General features: G+C 55.5%; 1 protein-coding gene across 1 annotated transcript; it reads left to right on the forward strand.

Annotated features, from left to right (window-relative positions):
* The first annotated feature begins 47 nt into the window (after positions 1–47).
* CRAT (carnitine O-acetyltransferase) lies at positions 48–17,254 on the forward strand. The gene is made up of 14 exons (XM_044453127.1): positions 48–195; positions 2,742–3,005; positions 3,582–3,700; positions 5,657–5,710; positions 6,445–6,610; positions 6,817–6,991; positions 7,814–7,992; positions 8,733–8,833; positions 9,386–9,505; positions 9,925–10,047; positions 10,675–10,810; positions 11,850–11,912; positions 12,312–12,449; positions 13,241–17,254. The coding sequence occupies exons 1-14, from the start codon at positions 169–171 to the stop codon at positions 13,454–13,456; spliced, it is 1,881 nt and encodes a 626-aa protein (XP_044309062.1). The 5' UTR covers positions 48–168; the 3' UTR covers positions 13,457–17,254.
* Positions 17,255–17,673: the final 419 nt, after the last annotated feature.

The raw sequence follows: 17,673 nt of genomic DNA on the forward strand, positions 1-17,673 counted from the left end.
CCGCGGGCCCTGCCCCGCCCTCCGCGGCCCTGCCAAGGCCAGCCAGCCTGCCTGCCTGCCGCCGGGCGCCCGTGCGGACGGTGCCCTCGGACCCGCGCCCTCTGCCCTGCCCGCCGGCCCGCCCTGCTCGCAGGCCCGCCCTGCTCGCAGGCCCGCCGCTCGCGGAGGATGCTGGCATTCGCGACTCGGAGCATGGTGAGTGGCCGCGCGGAGCCGGGGCGCGCCTGGCGGGGCAGGTGGCGGGGCAGGGCCCGCGGCGCGGTGGCCCAGCCGGCGAGCAGCCCGGGGGCGGGGGCGGCGCGAGGGCCCTCCGCTGGCTCGGGGCGAGGCCGCGAGCTCGCAGGTCTGCGCCCCAGGGAGCTTTCCCCTCGGAGCCCGGACCGGCGGCAGGCTCGCCGGGGCGCTTTCCCGGGGAACGGGGAGCCCACCTCTGTCGGGGCGCGGTCAGCCCAAGCCTCCTGGATCCGGCCCCCGTATTATTGTCAGCCTGGCAGGAAAGCAGCATTCGGGTATTTATTCCTCAAAAGGCGCACAACAGCCCTGTAAGGTCGACCTGTATTATCCTTGTAAGGATGACAGAGGGGCAAGGTGGATTCAAAAATATATTATTAAGCATTTATATTTAGAACGTTTGAAATGTGCTTTTCAGGAATGTGGCCTTGATCCTTGTTACAAGCTTAAGACATAAACTGTATTATCCCCATTTTGCTAGGGATGATGAGACAGGGAGAATATATAGCAAACGGCAGCAGCAGGAAAGCCCCCAAAGCAAGATCATGTATTTGAACTGTGCTTTATTGGGTTTATTGCCTCACCTATCCATTCTGTAAGGCAGACCTGTAGTGTTACCTACATCTTTCTGATGATGGATGAAAATGTACTTTTAAACTCCGTGAAATAACATAGAAACATAGCAAGGGGTCTCCCGGGCCATCTAGTCTGACCCCCAGCTCCAGCCGGCTCTGCTCACGACATGCCCACCATGTGCATGCCCTAAGTTGGTTTAAGAGGAAATTGAATGAACATGGATGCGTTAAATTCTTTACAAGTCCTTGTGGTTGGGCACTTCTTGCATTATATAACTATGAAATAATTCAGCTTTAGTTAGTTAAACTAAATATATAGTCTATTAAAATTGGAATGGGCCCACTTTTCAGCTGCTGAATTGATCATTTCTCCTGTGTAAAACAAAAGCATTCATGCTGGAAATATTTTTTAGTGTAGGTTTTTTAATAGATCCAGCTTAAACTTTTCTTTTGAAAGGTTCTGGACTCTGCTTATAGCCTGAGCTTGTGTGTGCTTAATCTGGTTAGAAATATCCCAAATAAATAAATAAATCTGAAGCAAACTCCAGGTTATTTGGTAGGACTCATTTCCATGCAGGATTTCACCTTAGGAGAAATGTGTCTTTCATCTCTAGTAGCACAAGCCTGGATTGCTTTCCCGCTGTTTTAAAGCTTTTTTAAGAAATAAAACCTTAAAATTCTTGTATGTTTTAACTGTAAGTCACCTGGGGCGCTCTGTTCAGGCCAAAAGGGGATTCATACATTAATAAATAAGAGGTGCAGGTGCCACTCTTTATAAGAGTCTGGTGTGCCCACAGCGGGAGCAGTGTCCAGTTCTGGGCTCCACATTACAAGTGGGGCAGAACAAGGCTGGAATCAGTCCAGTGCGGGATCACAAGCGTGGCAGCCAGGTTGGGGTGGATGCCAAATGAGACGAGACTGAGGGAGCTGGGGCTTTCCAGCTTGGAGAAGAGAGACTCCGAGGGGTCTTATAGTGACGCACAGGTGTGTGAAGGTAGAGGGTTGCGGTGTGGTTCCCCCTGCGGTGGAGGGCAGGACGCAGTCCAGTGGGGCAAAGCTCAAGGAACCGGGTTTCAGCTGGGATGGCAGGAAGTACCTCCTGATGGTTAGGACCCCTAGGAGATGGAATGGGCTTCCACGGGGGGGGGGGGGGGGGGAGGCCCCATGGGTGAGGGTGTTCAAGGAAAAATTGGACACCCACATGTTGGGGATTGACTGAGTGGAACTGGCTGGAGCGGGGGGTCAGACTTGATGGCCTGACCCCCTCTGTTTCTGTGTTTCTATAAGCATCTAAACATATAAACATCAAATCCTGTGCATGTTGACCGAGAAGAAGGTCCCACTCCCTGGTAAATGTGCATGTATAATTGTAAATTAAATGTGCATGTTTAGGCAGAAAGGAGCCCCCCAGCTCCCACCATGCTGGGTTGTGTCCTAATCAGACATTTTGCAATGCAGAAGCCGTGTGTGGTTCGGTCCAAAGTCTGGGATCCCACCCCTGCATTGCATCACGCTTCTGATTGCCCGAGGAACGCTAACCTGGGGAGCGAGTATCGTGCTGTGCTAACAATCCAGGGAGCCACCCAAGGCTGTTTGGGGTGGAGTCCTGTGTGTATTCAGACAGAACGAAGGCCTGCAGCTTGCTGGGAATTGCAGGCCCTCTGTCTGTCTAAACTGGCTCGGAATTGCACCTTTCAGTGCTTGCTCAATGAGCCCCTCTGTCTGCATGAATCCCCCTCCCTAGGTTTCTACCTGCAGACATTTATTATTACTATTTTTTAACATGGAGAACTATTCATCCATGGGCCCATCTGAACTGTAAAGGTTCCCATTAAGGCCTCCGAAATGCCCCTGGGGGGACCCCGCTCTGCCCTTGTGTGGGATTGTGCTGCCAGGAACAGACCCTTATGCCCGCCCTCTGTGGGTTGGTTGCAGGCGAGGTCGGCGAGCTTGCTGAAGCCGGTGGCGCTGGGGAAGCTGCCGGGCCGATACCTCGCTCACCAAGAGGGCCTGCCCCGCCTTCCGGTGCCACCCCTCCAGCAGACCTTGGATCGGTACCTCTTGGCTCTGCAGCCCATCATCAGCGAGGAGGAACTGAGCCATACCAGGGCGCTGGTGCAAGACTTCCGCAAAGTGGGTGGCGTTGGGGAGCGGCTGCAGAAGGGGCTGGAGCGGAGAGCCCGGAAACATGAGAACTGGGTAAGTGCAGGGATGGTCCACATCTGCCTCGGCCGACAGATATGTTTAGGCTCTAGAACCCCTCTCCGGGCGTTGGAGGGCCCTGTCTCCCAGGGACGCCCCTTTGGTAAAAGGGGGCGCATGGACAGGGCAGTGGGGCGCACTGGATGTCAGAAGAAGCTCTGCTGGAAAGGTTCAGGGGGCTGATGGCAGCTCATCTCGGGGGATCGGGCCCTGCAGCGGCGTTTCAGCCAGTGCGGCGGACAGCAGGGTCGCAAGGCAGCCGGCCTTGCTAAAGTTCTGGTACTTACAGATTTCTAATAGGGGAATCCTTAACCCAAACTTCAGTTGCACCTGTGTACTTGAAGCTGATTCTGTTTTCGTGTTGGGAGCCTTGTTAAATGAAGCAGGGGGCTTGCGTCGCTCTCCAGACCGAAGGCGTACTTACTGTTTTTCCTCTTCACTCCGTATCCTTCATTCCTTGTCCATCTTCTTTAACTGATTATTTACAAACCACTCCAGGAGTCCATGGTTTGGCCAAGCAGCAGGATTTTAAGAAATTAACTAATTGGTAATGTGTGCTTTTTTCCAACTGAGCTCTCAGACTGGTGGCTGAACACAGCATACCTGGAGTATCGCCTGCCAGTGGTCGTGCACTCCAGTCCAGGCGTCGTCTTGCCAAAACAGGATTTTCTGGATCGGCAAGGGCAGCTCAGGTAACTGATCCTCACAGAAGCGGTGGTGGCCGGGCACCCTTGTTGGGCCTGCAGAAATTTCCTGAAATTCGTCCATGGCTCCGAGTCCATGGCTCGTCCATGGCTCCGAGTCCTGATGGCTGGGTACACCCTCCAGGATCAGAGGTGGTGGCCATGTGGGGAACATGGGTGAGAGGGTGGCTGCTGTGAGCAGAACACTGGACTGGATGGACTCTAGGCGGATCCCTCCATCAGGACTAGGAGCCTTGGATGGTCTTTTGTACCAGGAATTGGCCCAGTGCCCTTTGAAAACCCTCCAAATGCACGGGTATCCAGACGCCCGTGGAAGCACATTGTAGTTTCACCCTGCCCTGAAAGTTCCTCCTCTTCCCCTTTCGACGTGCCTCCTCAGCAAGCTCGGCACAAGGGCAGCAGGTGCAGCCCGGATGGAGAGGGCGGCGGTGTGAGCGCCAGAGGCTGCTGGCGGAGGAGGACAGCGCCCGGTGGCCCGCCCCACCAAATGGGCTGCCTCGCCACAGAACTTTGTCCCAACTCGCCGGTCCGGTCTCCGTGCCCTCCTCCAGCCCACGGAGGAGGCGGCAGCTCTGAACTTTGTACAGGGTCACCTTTCCCCGCTCTCCTGCTGGCCTCTGTTTTGCCTCTCAGGCATTCTCAGGGCCGGGACTAAAAATAGCAGCCACTCTGAGAAAAGACCAAGCAGGCAGCCGGACAGGAGGAGAAGCCCTTTCCCCTCAGCCAAGCGGGTGTAAGGGCTCGAGCTTGGCGGCCCGGGTCAGGATCGGCCCCCGAGCCTTTGGGGCACCGAACCACAGCCAGGGCCTTTGCGTGTCCTTGACGGCGACGGCCTCGGGTGCATCCACTGCCACGGCCCTTCCGGGAGCGTTTGTGTGGGTCCCGGGGCCGTGGCCGGCTGTGGCCGGGGCGTGCTTGCCTGGAAATCGGCCCCGCTGCCTCCGGGGGGCTTTCTCTCATGAAGCGGGCCAGGATCGCGGCAGCCGAGGGCCAGCCGGCGCTGCAGCAAGCGGGGCACAGGGTCCACCAATCCAGGCGGGGCTCTTCATGCAGGAAGGGGAGGTTGACCTTTCCTGCCCAGCCCAGCCCCATATTATCATGGGACCCCCTCAGAATTCATCCCCACACACGGTGGGTGGAAAAACCGGGGGGGGGGGGAGCCTCTGTTGGTGTCCTTGGAGGCCGGCTTGTTTTGTCGACCCCGAGTGCCCACGGCTGCGGTGTGGGGAGCCATTCCCATGGGAAAGCGGCGTGATGACCCAGCCCTGACCAGCGGCCCTGCACACCTACGCAGTGGCGAGCAGGCAGCGGGGCTCAGGCACACGTATTTTGAGTGGCGGCGTTGTGGCCCTCAGGCCGGCCGGCCTGGGAGGTGCTGCGTGCTGGCTCCAGTCCCCGATATCTCCATGTCAGGCAGGAAAAACCTCTCCTGAAACTTGCAGAGCTGCCACTGCCAGCTAGTGCTGATGATACTGGATGACAGACTGAGAGTCCATCAGATGCTTGAGGGCTAGAACCTCGTTGTTTTTAAGCAGCATGGCTGCAGCTTAGCCCTAAAGCCCTTGCTTTGCCTACCGAAGATCTGTTTGAGTCCCCGACAGCATCTGCAGGAAGATCTCCTGTGGGAATCCCCAAAGAGAGCTGTGACTGCAAGTCCGTGCTGGCAATACTGGCCTAGATGGGCCAAAGTAAGCCTGGCTTGGAAGCAACTTCAGGGGTTCTTACGAGTTCCTTCCAAGCTCACTTGGGTGAGAAACGGTGGCAAGATGCTTGCGGGCTGGAAGTAACTGACCTCAGGGGCCCGGTAGGACCGGGTCCTTAAGGAATGGAGTCCGGATCCTCGTCAGGAGAGCGTCTGTCCTGGGCACAAGACCACAAACGGCGTATCTGGCTCTCCATCGCAACCAGTTTTTAAAATCTCCTGTGCTTTGTTTTCTCCCACAGGTTTGCTGCCAAGCTGATCGAAGGGGCCTTAGATTTCAAGACTATGATAGATAAGTGAGTTCCACCAGCAGTGTGGCAACTGCCCAACAGTCCAGTCAGTGATGCCCTCTGCCCCTGCCCCCTCGCGATTCCCCCCGCCCCCCGAGCGGCACTGTGGGGAGGGATTCTGCCACAGGCTCCAAGAAACCTGCCCTGCCCGCACCTGCAGATTGCCAGGTGCCGTCGTTCCCTCATCCGGGCAGGGGTGGAGCCAGGCCTTCCCCGTGAGGTCTGTGTCCCTCTGTGAGCCCGGTGGGCATTTGCCAACAAGCAGAATGCCGCCAAGCCCACCCCCCGCCCCAAAGTAACACAGGTCTGCAGATCCGCCCAGCTTGGAAGCGAGCGGCCTGCCGCGGAGTCCACCGCTTGGACAGAAACCCAAGCCCCGGAGCCTGTGGCAGCAGTGGGAGCAGGGTGAATTTCCGGGACAAAGAGATTGCTCCCCATTGCAGTGCAGAGCAATTTGAGTCCCTGCACGGGCTGTTAAAACGTTGGGGTGTTTCCCAAGGTGTGCGCCGGCTGGAGGTGGAAGTGTGCGGACTACTGTGCCGGCTAGTGCGGCTGCTGTGGGCCAGAGCGCTCTGGGCTGGGGGGCGGGGGCGGGACCTCGCGAGGAGGGGCTGCGCTTCGGAGTGGGACAGGTGCCCCGGTGGAGAGGCGGCTCCGGGCCTTTCTCGGGGAGCAGGCCGTCCGGCGGGAGTTCCCCCGAGCGATGCTGAAACCCGTTTGCCTCGCCGTATCCCCACCAGCGAGACCCTTCCCGTGGAGTATCTGGGAGGGAAGCCCCTCTGCATGAACCAGTACTACCGGATCCTCTCATCCTGCCGCATCCCCGGCCCCAAACGCGACTCCGTGGTGAACTACGCCAAGGGGAAGAAGCCGCCCACGCACATCACGGTGGTTCACAACTTCCAGGTACGGGCCTGGAGCATCTCCCGGCCCCGAGGGCTGTGCTTCATGCTGGAGTCCTCCTCGGGCCCCTGGGCTGGGGCTGGGGCTGGGAGTTGCGGGAGGACCCGAGTGCAGGCATTTCTCAGCGTCACGCATCTGTGGCCAGATGGTGGTTTCCAGGGTGGAATCCAGCAAATGGCCTCTCCCTCCCCCCCTGCCTCCGCTCCCAGTTCTTTGAGCTGGATGTCTACAGCAGCGACGGCAGCCCCCTGACAACCGACCAGCTCTTTATTCAGCTGGAGAAGATTTGGAACACTTCCCTTCAGACTAACAAGGAGCCGATTGGGATCCTGACTACAAACCATCGCAACAGCTGGGCCAAAGCCTACAACAACCTCATCAAAGGTGCGTCTCCTGCCTGTCGGAGAGGCTCGGTTGCTGCAGCCCCATCCACGACGTCTCGGGAAGGCACTGCTGTGTGCATTGCCCGTTCCCATGGGGACTTGCTGAGTTTGTGGGACGGGGCCTTTTTGGTCGTGGCACCCAGCCTCTGGAATTTGTCCAGGAGGCTCATTTTCTTCTGTCCCTTTCCGGCTTCAGAAAGAGTCGAAGCCAGCCCTCCCAGTCTGCTCCCCTGCAGGGAGCTTTTGGACTATTGGGCAGTATAAAAATGAAATCAAACAATCAATATATTTTGGACTCTGATTCCCCATTACACCCAACCAGCATAGTCAATTTGCCAGGACTACAGTCTAAAATATCTGGAGGCGGGTCAAAGCTGTTGTTCTGCTGTGCTTTTGAACGCATCTTGTTCATCGTGTTGTCTTGGCAAGTGCATCCATGTTTTCCAACGGAGCCTGCTATTACTGTTTTAGTGATGTCTGCAGCTTGCTCTGAGGGCCCCCCAAGGCAGGAATGTGGCATTTAGCTATGTATTGACCAGCAGACCTGTTTGTCCAGCTGCCGTAGCACCAGGCCCCTGAAGTGACAGATGCACAGCAACGGTGCGGGCCTTCCGAGGGGTTTGATGCACCCGTTGCAGTCCATCTCAGTCTGTGTGCCGGGCATCCCTGCCAAGCTCCGCAGGGTTCCGGGCGAGGGATTTCCCAGCTGCCTTTGAACTGGGGCCCTTCTTGCCGCAAAGCAGGGGCTCCACCAGCCCCCTCGACTCCCTCGGAGATAAAGGTCTGCGTGCTTTGCCCACGCCACATTTTTGTCCCTTCCCAGACAAGATCAACAAGGAGTCCGTGCGCTCGATCGAGAAGAGCATCTTCACCATCTGCCTGGATGCGCCGATGCCCCGGGTTTCGGACGACATCTACAGGAGCCGCGTGGCAGCCCAGATGTTGCATGGAGGGGGCAGCCGCTGGAATAGCGGGAACCGCTGGTTCGACAAAACCCTTCAGGTGGGGAATGTGGGACTGGCGCAGGGCTGGGTCCATGGCATGGCCCTTTCCCGGGAGGGCCCCACCCCTCTTCCTGCAGCAGCCGCTTGGACACGGGCGGCTTCAGGCAGCACTTCTCCGGGCACCTCCGCTATCGGCAGCGAAACCGGTGGGCAGAGGCTTCTCTGTTGTGGCCCCTGGTTTGGAGGACCTGAGAAACAGCACCCTGTCCCAAAGAACCTGCATGCCAAAAGGAATGGGGGAGACAATGTCCCCGTATCCATGCATGTTCCATCCTGGAGGAGCTCTCAGGCCCAGTTCCAGTGGCAAGTGGGCTCAGAGGCAAAACGGATGGCGTCGAATGAAAAAATTGCCTACTTTAGCTTAAAGCTCTCGCAGGCATAAACGCAGCTGGGGGTGGGGGGAGCTCTTCGGCCCCATACAGCCGGGAGGAAAACTGCATGAAAGCTGGGCAGGACACCCCCAGATGAACGGCAGCTGGGGGAAAGGGGGCAGAGCCACTGGGGGAAGAGGGGCAGGCCATTATGAGCCTTTGGGGTCCTGCTTCCTTGCTCTGGGGCAGCATCTTCCCCCTTCTAGCCCAGCATGGACCCAGACGGGACAGCGAGCCCCCCTCCCTGTGGGCCACCAAGCCCTGCTGAGCTGGAGGGGTGGCGAGGAGGCAGCCGAGCTCCGGGCTTCCCCGCAGCTGCTCTGCCCGCGCGGCCGTCCCCCTCTCACAGCCTCGCATCCCGTTGCAGTTCATCGTGGCCGAGGACGGCTCCTGCGGCCTGGTCTATGAGCACGCGCCCTCGGAGGGCCCCCCCATCGTCGCGCTGCTGGACCACGTCGTGGAGTGCACGTAAGGCTGCCGTGGGGTGGCCGAGATGGGGCAACGACGCTCTCGCAGCCCGAGAGCCACGCTCCATGCCGGGGTGGGGTGGCCAGGGCCACAGACTCCCACTTGAAGCTACTTTGCCTGCAGAGAGAGGCATTTTAGCCTGGGGGTGAAATGGCGTGAAAGCCCCCAAGGCACCCCAGAGTTCATCATTCCGGCAGGGATCCCCAGAGCTGCCTCATCCCTGGAGGCGATTTTCCGACTGGGGGGTTGTGCTCGGCCTTTCGTGTCCAGGGCGGGCAACGGGTGGCCCTCCGGAGCCATTTTGGTATCAGTCTCAAGCAGAACTCGGCACCAGCTGTGGGTTTCTTGCCTCCTGCACTTGTTGAGTAAAATTTACACGACATTATTTATCACAGTTATTCATTGTTATGCCCCAGGCCAGCTGGGGATGCTTGGGGTTGTAGTCCGGTCCATCTGGAAGGCATCTGGTTGGCACCAAAAGGAAATGTTTGCAACAGAAACTCCTCTCCTTTCAAACCTCTGCTTAACTGTGTGGTTGCCGTTCTTCGATAGAAAGAAACCAGAGCTGGTGCGATCGCCCATGGTCCCCTTGCCAATGCCAAAGAAGCTGCGGTTTAACATCACCCCAGAAATCAAGAATGACATTGAAAAGGCCAAGCAGAACCTTAACATGTGAGTAATGCGGAGCGAGTTACAGAGGGCAAATAATGTTTGGTGGGAAAAGAGCAGGAAGGAACAAAATAAGCAGCCGGCCAGCTGCTTCAGGCAGCCTCCTCAGAATCGCTACCCAAGCAAATGGGTGTTTTGAAATGACTTACACCTACCATGGCAGCCATTTTATGATGAGGAAGGGTCCACCCATGTGGCAGCCATTTTGTGAGAGTGCCCACAATGCACTCTTCAGATTCTAAATGCGCCCACTGGCCAGAAAAGGCACAAACCCTGATCCTGAATGAGACATCAGAAGCGGCGAGCCTGAAGTCTCCCAAAGGCCCGGTCATTCCAGCGGGCCTCCTGAGCCAAGGCGGCAGGAAAGGGGCGTCAGCCGCTAGCCCTGCTCACCGGTGCTGCTTTCTCTTGCCCCCTTGCAGAATGGTGCAGGACCTGGATATCAAGGCCATCGTCTTCCACCAGTTTGGAAAGAGCTTCCCCAAGGCGATGAAGATCAGCCCGGATGCGTTCATCCAGATGGCCCTGCAGCTGGCCTATTACAGGTGAGGTCGCCGCAAGAGGCGGCGTGGCTCGGTTCCCCTCCGGTCCCCGGAGTGTTAGCGGTGACTTTCTGGCTCAGGCCCACAGTGAAGGCAGCCTGCAGCCCTGGAGCCGGTTCTGAATTTTCTGACCCGGGGTGTCCGTCGAGCGGTGCCTGGGGGCTGTTCAGGCATCTGGAGGGCACTGTGTCGGAGCAGCCGAACCCCCAGCTGCAGAGTCTTGGCCACGGGTCAGATCTGGCCCTCCAGAGGCTTCACCTGATGGCCATGCCCCTCCCTCAGACCCTCCCCGCCTCCCCATCCAAGAAGCAGCGTGGGAGTTTCCCGGCTCCTGATGACCCTCCAAGGGCTGGTTTACTGGAAGCTCAAACGGGCCGGCACCACGGCCTGGCCACGTCCTCTGGCCATGGCCACTGCCTGGATGCGTGCGGCCCACAAGAGCATCCTGGAAGTGGGATGTGGCCCTCGGACCAACAGGTGTTCAGCACCCATGCTCTAAGCAAGAAAGCAAAAGCGCTGCGGAACAGAGCACTCCAAAACTCCGCAGGCCCCGAGGGGGTCGCTTCAGAGCCGGGCCCTCTGCTGGCTGCAGGTGGCCATCCGGCTCCCTTTCCCGCCACTTCCTCCTAGGATGTACGGCCAGTGCTGTGCCACCTACGAGAGTGCCTCTCTCCGGATGTTCCGCCTGGGCCGGACAGACACGATCCGCTCAGCCTCGAGGGACTCTCTGAAGTTCGTGCAAGCCATGGATGACCCTGGCACGCAGGTGGGAGAAGTGCTCCTGGTTTTGCTGGTCCTGGCTCGGCTTGCAGGGTTTGCTCCCAGCCCAGTCCTCTGGGGTCCATGGACAGCCTCGTTTGCCTGGCCTCACCCCCCTTCTCCAGCGGAGCACAAGGCAGGATCTCTGTGTGGGTTTTGAGGAGGGAAAGGCCTACCAGATCTGTTTAATCAGGAGGTGGTGGTGAACCAGGAGAAAAATTAAGCAAAAGAACTAGACTCTGAAAACAGGTTGGAAGATTGTTTAGCTGCATGTCTGATGAGATGCTCTGAGGGTGGATTGGGGTTGTAAAGGACTTTTCTGGCACCTTCCTTCTGCCATGTTCATTTCACGTCATTTTGTGTCTCGTATCTCTGTGCTGCCCAATAGCCAAAGCTGTTTGGGTAGTTCACAAAAATTACAACTGCACATTTTCATCCTTTTCTTCCCTCCTCTTTTGCTGCTGTTTCTACACTCTTGCAGAAGTCATTTGAAATAGATGGGATTAGCACTTTACAGGAAACAGATTTACATAAGACATGGATCTGATTTCTTCGCACACTAAGCAATGGTTCATTTAACCCACGGGCTGTTGAAGTCCATGTTCTCTTGATGTGCAAAAGCTGGCTTACCAGCAAACCATACTTTGCTTCTCAAAGACAACCCAGAGAGAGAACTCCTAGTTTGTTGTTCAGTTATGAACTCCGGGTGGTTTAACCCATGGGTCACATGTGAATCCAGTCAGGGGTTGCTTTGTCAGGATACCGAAGCTGTGGACAGGAATGGCCCAAAACTCCCTGTAACGCCTTCCCTTGCCAGGGCTGCAGTGACGCGGGCATTTGGACCCTGGGAGGGAGCTGGCCAAGGGGCAAGAAGCCACCAAGCCACTGAGCCAGGAAGTAAACCATGGTTAGCCTTAGTGGTGAGTCAGGTCCTACTCTGCTTGGGGAACAGCCAGCTCAGCCAACGGGAAGGGTAAGAAACAGTCGTACTGATGGGCTTTTGTAATGCAGGTACACTGACATTTTTCTGGTCATCTCCTCCTCAGGAGCAGGAAAAGGCAGAGCTGTTGAGGAGGGCCACCCAGGCCCATCGGGCCTACACTGACATGGTGAGTTCCCCTCGAAACCCACCTGGAGAAGCGGGTGTTTTGTTGCACCCTGCGTGGGGCGCATCCCGTCAGTCACAAACCAGCCACAGTCCTCTTCGTGAGATTGCCCGTGGCTGGCAAGCCACGAACTGCTACCTTCCCTGGGCTCAGACAACACGATAACCCGCAGTTCAGCAACAATCCACAATGCCGGAGTGGCGGTTCCGGTGTGGTCTGAACCAAGTCAAGAAGCCGGGAGACCCTGCAGAACAGAGTGGACTGCAGGGTTCATGGGGGGAGGGGCTTGCATGAGCAGAGCCCCCACGGATGCCCCCCCCCCCCACGGAAGGCAAGCCCTGGATCCAGCCCGGGTTTTTGTTCTGCCATGTTCAGCTGCCTGGATTTTGCCTTTCCCTTCAGGCAATCAGAGGGGAAGCCATCGATCGCCACCTCCTGGGCTTGAAGTTGCAGGCTATCGAGGACCTGGTCAGCATGCCCGAACTCTTCATGGACACGGCCTATGCCGTCGCCACGCACTTCAACCTCTCCACGAGCCAGGCAAGTGGGCGCCGAGCAACCCCGGGGCGCTTTGAATGCCTGGCGACCTCTCTTCCTGCTCTTGGTTATTTTCCAAAGCAAGGGTCTAGTCTGGAAGGCACCAACCAGGACGGCCAACAAACAGCAATGCTGGGAATTGAAATCCGAAGCATCCAGAAATCTACTTTCTGCCCACTCCTGCCGTCATCAGCCTGCCCCAACCTGGCACCCCACAGCTGTATTGCACTACAATCTCCATCAGCCCTAGCCACCTGTGCAGCCAAAGGGCGCCAGCCTGGGATGCAGAACCCTTCAGGCCCGAGGGCCACATGGTGTGGGGATTGGGGCCGGCACAGGCCCAGGCACACAAACACGTGGGGGAGATCCCCAAGCCTGGGGATCCCCCACTCGTGCTCTCCGGGCCACCCGCTGCGGGCCACCAGAAATGACTTGACGGGCCACGTGTGGTCCCCAAGCCATGGTTTTGCACCCTGGGTTTTACAGCAGAATATTGGCTTTTCAGGAGCAAGAGCTAGCGCGGGGTAGCACCGTTGGATGGGACCTCGGGAGGACTGGATTTAGGTCCCCGCTTGGTGACGTTGGGCCAACCTTTGTCTCTGTTCCTGAAGGTTAAAGAAGAGAGGAGGAGGGCTGTGGAAAAGCCTTGGGTTCCTCGCGGGGGGGGGGGGTGCGTGCAGTGAGATAAAAATCCCATCCGTTGCGCTGCGTGTCTCTGAGAAAAGCCCCATTCGGCTTGGGGTTTGCTTGCAAGATGTTCTGAAGAGCGGCTCATTCCGTCCACTTCCCTGCAGGTTCCGGCCAAGACCGACTGCGTGATGTGCTTCGGCCCCGTGGTTCCGGACGGCTACGGCATCTGCTACAACCCGATGGACGAGCACATCAACTTCGCCATCTCTGCCTTCAACAGCTGCAGTGACACCAACGCGGCCCGCATGGCCCATTATCTGGAGAAAGCACTGCTAGACATGCAGCTGCTGCTGCAGTCCAGCCCCAGGTCCAAGCTCTGAAGGCGCAGGCCATGGTGGCGAAGCCATTTCCGTGGGCCCCGAAGCTCCTCCAGTATCCAGGCTGCAGACATGGGGTGTTCTTGCTGCCTGCGCTACTGAAAGCAGGATGGGCCCCGTTTGCGTCTCTGGGACTGCGAGGCAAGTGCAGAAATGCATCCATGTGGCTTTCTTGGACGTCCGTCCTGTGATTCAGAAGTGCCCTGGATTACTCCTGGAAGTTGTGGACAAGCGTGCCCTGCGTTTCTGTGTGTTCGCTTGTTTTGCTGTGGAAATGATACGGGACAAGCCTCCTCCTCCCGCCAGCTGACACGCACCCAGGTGGAGAGGCCACCTTCTCCTGCCGACAGTGAGGGAAAAACAGACGCTCCTGCCAGCCACCTCCGGTTTCTGGCCATTCCAGCAGCTCTATGCCTGCCGGGGATGCTTCTAATACCTCTGTTGGTGCTGGTATGGCCAGAAGAACGCCTTTCCACCCTAGCTTTTCCCCAACTGTTTTGCTCTCATCCTGCTTTCTACCCCAGAGGCCTCCCTCTCACCATCCTCCCCACATAATCCGTCTGACGTGTTTGAAAATTGGTTGCACAGTGCCTGTTGCCTTAACAGGCGCTCTTCAGTGGCTGGGGCCATTCTTGGTGTTTGGACGTAAAGTTTTCTTGCATCGCTGCTGACGGAGAACAAGTAGGCCTCTGTTACAGCCAGGTTACTGGAGGGTGCTTTCTTCCTTTTGGCTTGTTTGTAGGGCTGATGCTCTGGGGAGGTCGGTGACTCTGCCTCAGTGCGGCTCCTTCACCAATGCAGCTCTCATTCTGAGCCTTCTACGATGCCAGATGCGTCCTCATGGAGCACCATGGCCAGCTCCTAGAAAGCTCAGAAGGGAACCCATGATGGGGAGAGTTTTGGCCTTGAAGGAGGGCAGGCCAAAATCCCCACCCACCCATAATGCTTACTTTGGCAACTCTGGGCCAGTCCTCTTCTTTCAGCCTAGCCTCCCTTGCAGGTCTGTTGTGAGGATATAATAGTGGGTTGTGGGGGAGATCCATAAATATTGTGTTGTTCCTTCTTTTTGAGGAAGGGCAGGTTAAAAATGTAATAATAATATATAACAACAATAACAACAGTTCAAAGACCTGGTCTTTGCAGCTGGAAAGGGGAGAATGTTTTACTTTTAGATAATGCTTCTTATTTGAGAATCTAAATTAATTACGCATCAGCTGCTTTTCCTGAGCGGTACTTCCCCCTGCCCCCTAGAGAAAAATATTAGTTACTGAGGTCTATAGGAGGAACAGATGCAACTTTGGTGGGTCCCCCTTAGGTCAGGGGACTCGGCCTGCATCGATAGACCTGTCCTAATCTTGTGACAGAATCTCGAAAGGAGGAGATGGAGCAACTCGGAAACAGCCCCACCGCTCAGGTCTCCTTGCTCCATGGTTAAGTTTATACCATGACTCACCCGCACGGCTAATGATTGTCCAGATGACCTGCTGTTTCTCACATGCTTGGGTCAGCCCTCCTGTTCCTTGCTTAGCTGGATGTGGATTCCCTGTTCTTGATGCTTTGTTTATCGTTGAAATGTACACACAAGCCTTAAGCTTTTGAGGGACTCTCAGGTTGAATCCCAAATACTTGGGCATACACACATCGAAACAAATCCCCCTGTAACTATGAGGAGAGCTCCCAAATCCAAAGCTTTAGAAAGGGGAAAACAAAAAAATTCAAACCCATGTGTATCTTGGTGGCAGGCTGTTTAAGGGTTTGATCCAGATTTTATGCAGGATCGGCTACCTTAAAAGTGAACTTCGCACTTCCTCCCTGCACTGCCCCACAGAACTGCTATAAAGTGGAGAGAGACCATGCTCAATAGGGGGAACCCCCAGAACTGGGCAGAGGGACCTTCTGAGAGCAGAGAGTCCCTTTCTCTTTGCAGGGGACTTCAACCCATAGTCCAGCAGCCCATAACCTGCCAGCAGTTTTAAGGAGACACTAAATAGCACAATCCCTTGCATGGTTGGACATAGTAAAAGGACTTTTTCCTGCCTGGACGTGTGCAGGAATGTGTTTTAGATGCTAGAAGTTGGAACCTGATGGCCAAAGTGAGATGGAAATGAAACATGCCGCTCTAGACCGATGCCGTCCAGCCTGTCTGCAAAGCCACGGACACTAATGGTTGTATTTGAAGCGGACTCTCTAGGGGACAAGAAATATGATCTCAGGTGAAGAGCAATTTAGCCACTGTAGATCTGTGGCTGTTGCCTATTGCTAGCCTCCCAGCTGCAGCACACAACTGGAGCTTGTGCCTGGCACCCTGCCTGTGATTTCTCCAGCAGGGCAGGCACTCTGTTCCCATCAGGGGAGCGAAGCAAAGCAGCAGCTGTCTGAGAGAGAAAAAAGCCTGCACTGCACACTTCAGGCCACTCAGGTGTGGCTCAGTTAACTCTCCGGCCATGTACCGAGGGATGGCGTTTGCTCCGTGATGTGCCATTCGCAGACATAAAGGTGTCGCTTGGGGGCCAGAAGTAGTTCAGATCCAGTTAGTTTAGGGGAAAGCAAAAGAGCCCAAATTGGGATTTTTATCCTGCTCTAGCACTACACACTTCACTGTAGGTGATCGAGCAGGGAAAGATGAGAATTAAGCCACTGTAATCTTGGGTCTTAACCGAGTAAAAGTTGCTGTGGCAATTTTTAAAGAGATGCAGCACTCTAAATAATTGTTTGAGGTAACCAGGAGCAAGGGGTGTTCAGTAACTTTTTCACCGGAGAGTACCATCCCCCAGGGACGAGGAGGAGAGAGGAAAAAGGAAAACTCGTTTTGTTAATTGCAATGGCTTGCAATTCGCACTTTGCATGTTATCATTTCAATGAGCATGTAGGATGCCAAACCCACTGCGCTTGCCCTGGAATGTGCTGAAAACTGCTTTGAGCAAACACTTGAGAACCCTGCAATCTGGAGGGGATTGTGCCAAACAGGTTTGGGCTTCTTTTCTCCCTTACTGCTTTGCTGTCAATTTTATCCTATCTGCTGTCCCACATTCAGAAATTTGCCTTGGCTGTCATGAGAGCTAGTAACTTGAAACCTTCCCATTACAGAAGTGCCTTATATTGCCCACTCCCAGGCATAAAGGGAGATTATATTTTTACTTTAACGTGTGTAAAGCTGTTTACAGGATGTGTGTAAGTAATATTCGGCATGTTGGCATTCTCAACATCCACCTTTTGAATGCCCGTCCTTTTCTGATGTTTGCAGTAGCCAGATTCAGACAAATGCCAGGATTCATGAATCAATTGCTGCTGAAAAACTAGCATGCATGTATGTTAGTATTCTTCATCAAATTAGTGTATACAAGTGGTGAGAGCTGAACGCATGAAGAGGAACGCGTGTCTCAAATCTCACCTTAGCCACAGACCTAGGAATGACTGGTGCTCAGCTCTCCGCCCCTCTGGCAGTGATCCTGACCTGCCTTGCTGGTCAGTTTGTTCTAGGGGCTGAAATAACCTGAGAGCTAAACGGGTCTGCTGTTTTACAGAATGCTGATACCTGCCAACTCCCTGCAGACGGTGGTCTTAAAAGACTCTGAACTTGGGCAACTCCCAGCTGTGCGGCTGGAGCTCTCGCTTAGTGGTTTAACTGATCCTACAAAGTTCTTGATGTGTCTAATTTTGTACTGCTTTTGGCAAGCGCTTGCATGACCTGCTTGTCAATTTTACTAAATTGTATTATTTTAAATAATGTATGAATGGGCCATGAAAGACACAAGCATTCTGTATTCTGTTTTTAAAAAAGAACTGAAGGCTGTTTGGAAATGTGTTTCTACATGCTGCTTTGCTCATTATGTTCCCCTACAGAAGGTACTTAACAGAAAGAAGTGAAAATGGTGCAGATATAATCCCTGAGGCCCAGGAGACAAATCCCCCCCCTTCTGCTTTTCCCCAGCCACTAATCCTGCAGTGGTTTCCATGTTCAGGATTCTCCCCCATTCTAGAAGTTTGAACCTCCTCTCTTAAGGCTCCATTCCTGGCAAGAAGATATTGGCGGGGGGGGGGGGGGCTGCTTAACCCCTTTGGCCCCACCAGCCTCTGGAATATTGGCTCCTGCTTCCTGGCAGCTTCTCCAAAAAGTAGCCTGGAGCTTGGACTGAAAACTGACGCAGCCCTCTGGCTGCAGAAGCCAGCCGTGCTCCTGCTCCTAATAGCCCTTTTAAGCTCTCCCTGCCCTGCAAGAT

Source organism: Varanus komodoensis, unplaced genomic scaffold (genome assembly GCF_004798865.1).
Source record: "Varanus komodoensis strain SLA01 unplaced genomic scaffold, ASM479886v1 scaffold77, whole genome shotgun sequence".
NCBI classification, from domain to species: domain Eukaryota; kingdom Metazoa; phylum Chordata; class Lepidosauria; order Squamata; family Varanidae; genus Varanus; species Varanus komodoensis.

Excerpts from the sequence above, each read along its gene's own strand:
- CRAT (XM_044453127.1), top strand. The coding sequence starts at position 169 with ATGCTGGCATTCGCGACTCGGAGCATG. Across the intron at positions 196-2,741 it reads CATTCGCGACTCGGAGCATG|GCGAGGTCGGCGAGCTTGCT; the intron begins GTGAGTGGCCGC and ends GGTTGGTTGCAG. Across the intron at positions 6,992-7,813 it reads CTACAACAACCTCATCAAAG|ACAAGATCAACAAGGAGTCC; the intron begins GTGCGTCTCCTG and ends GTCCCTTCCCAG.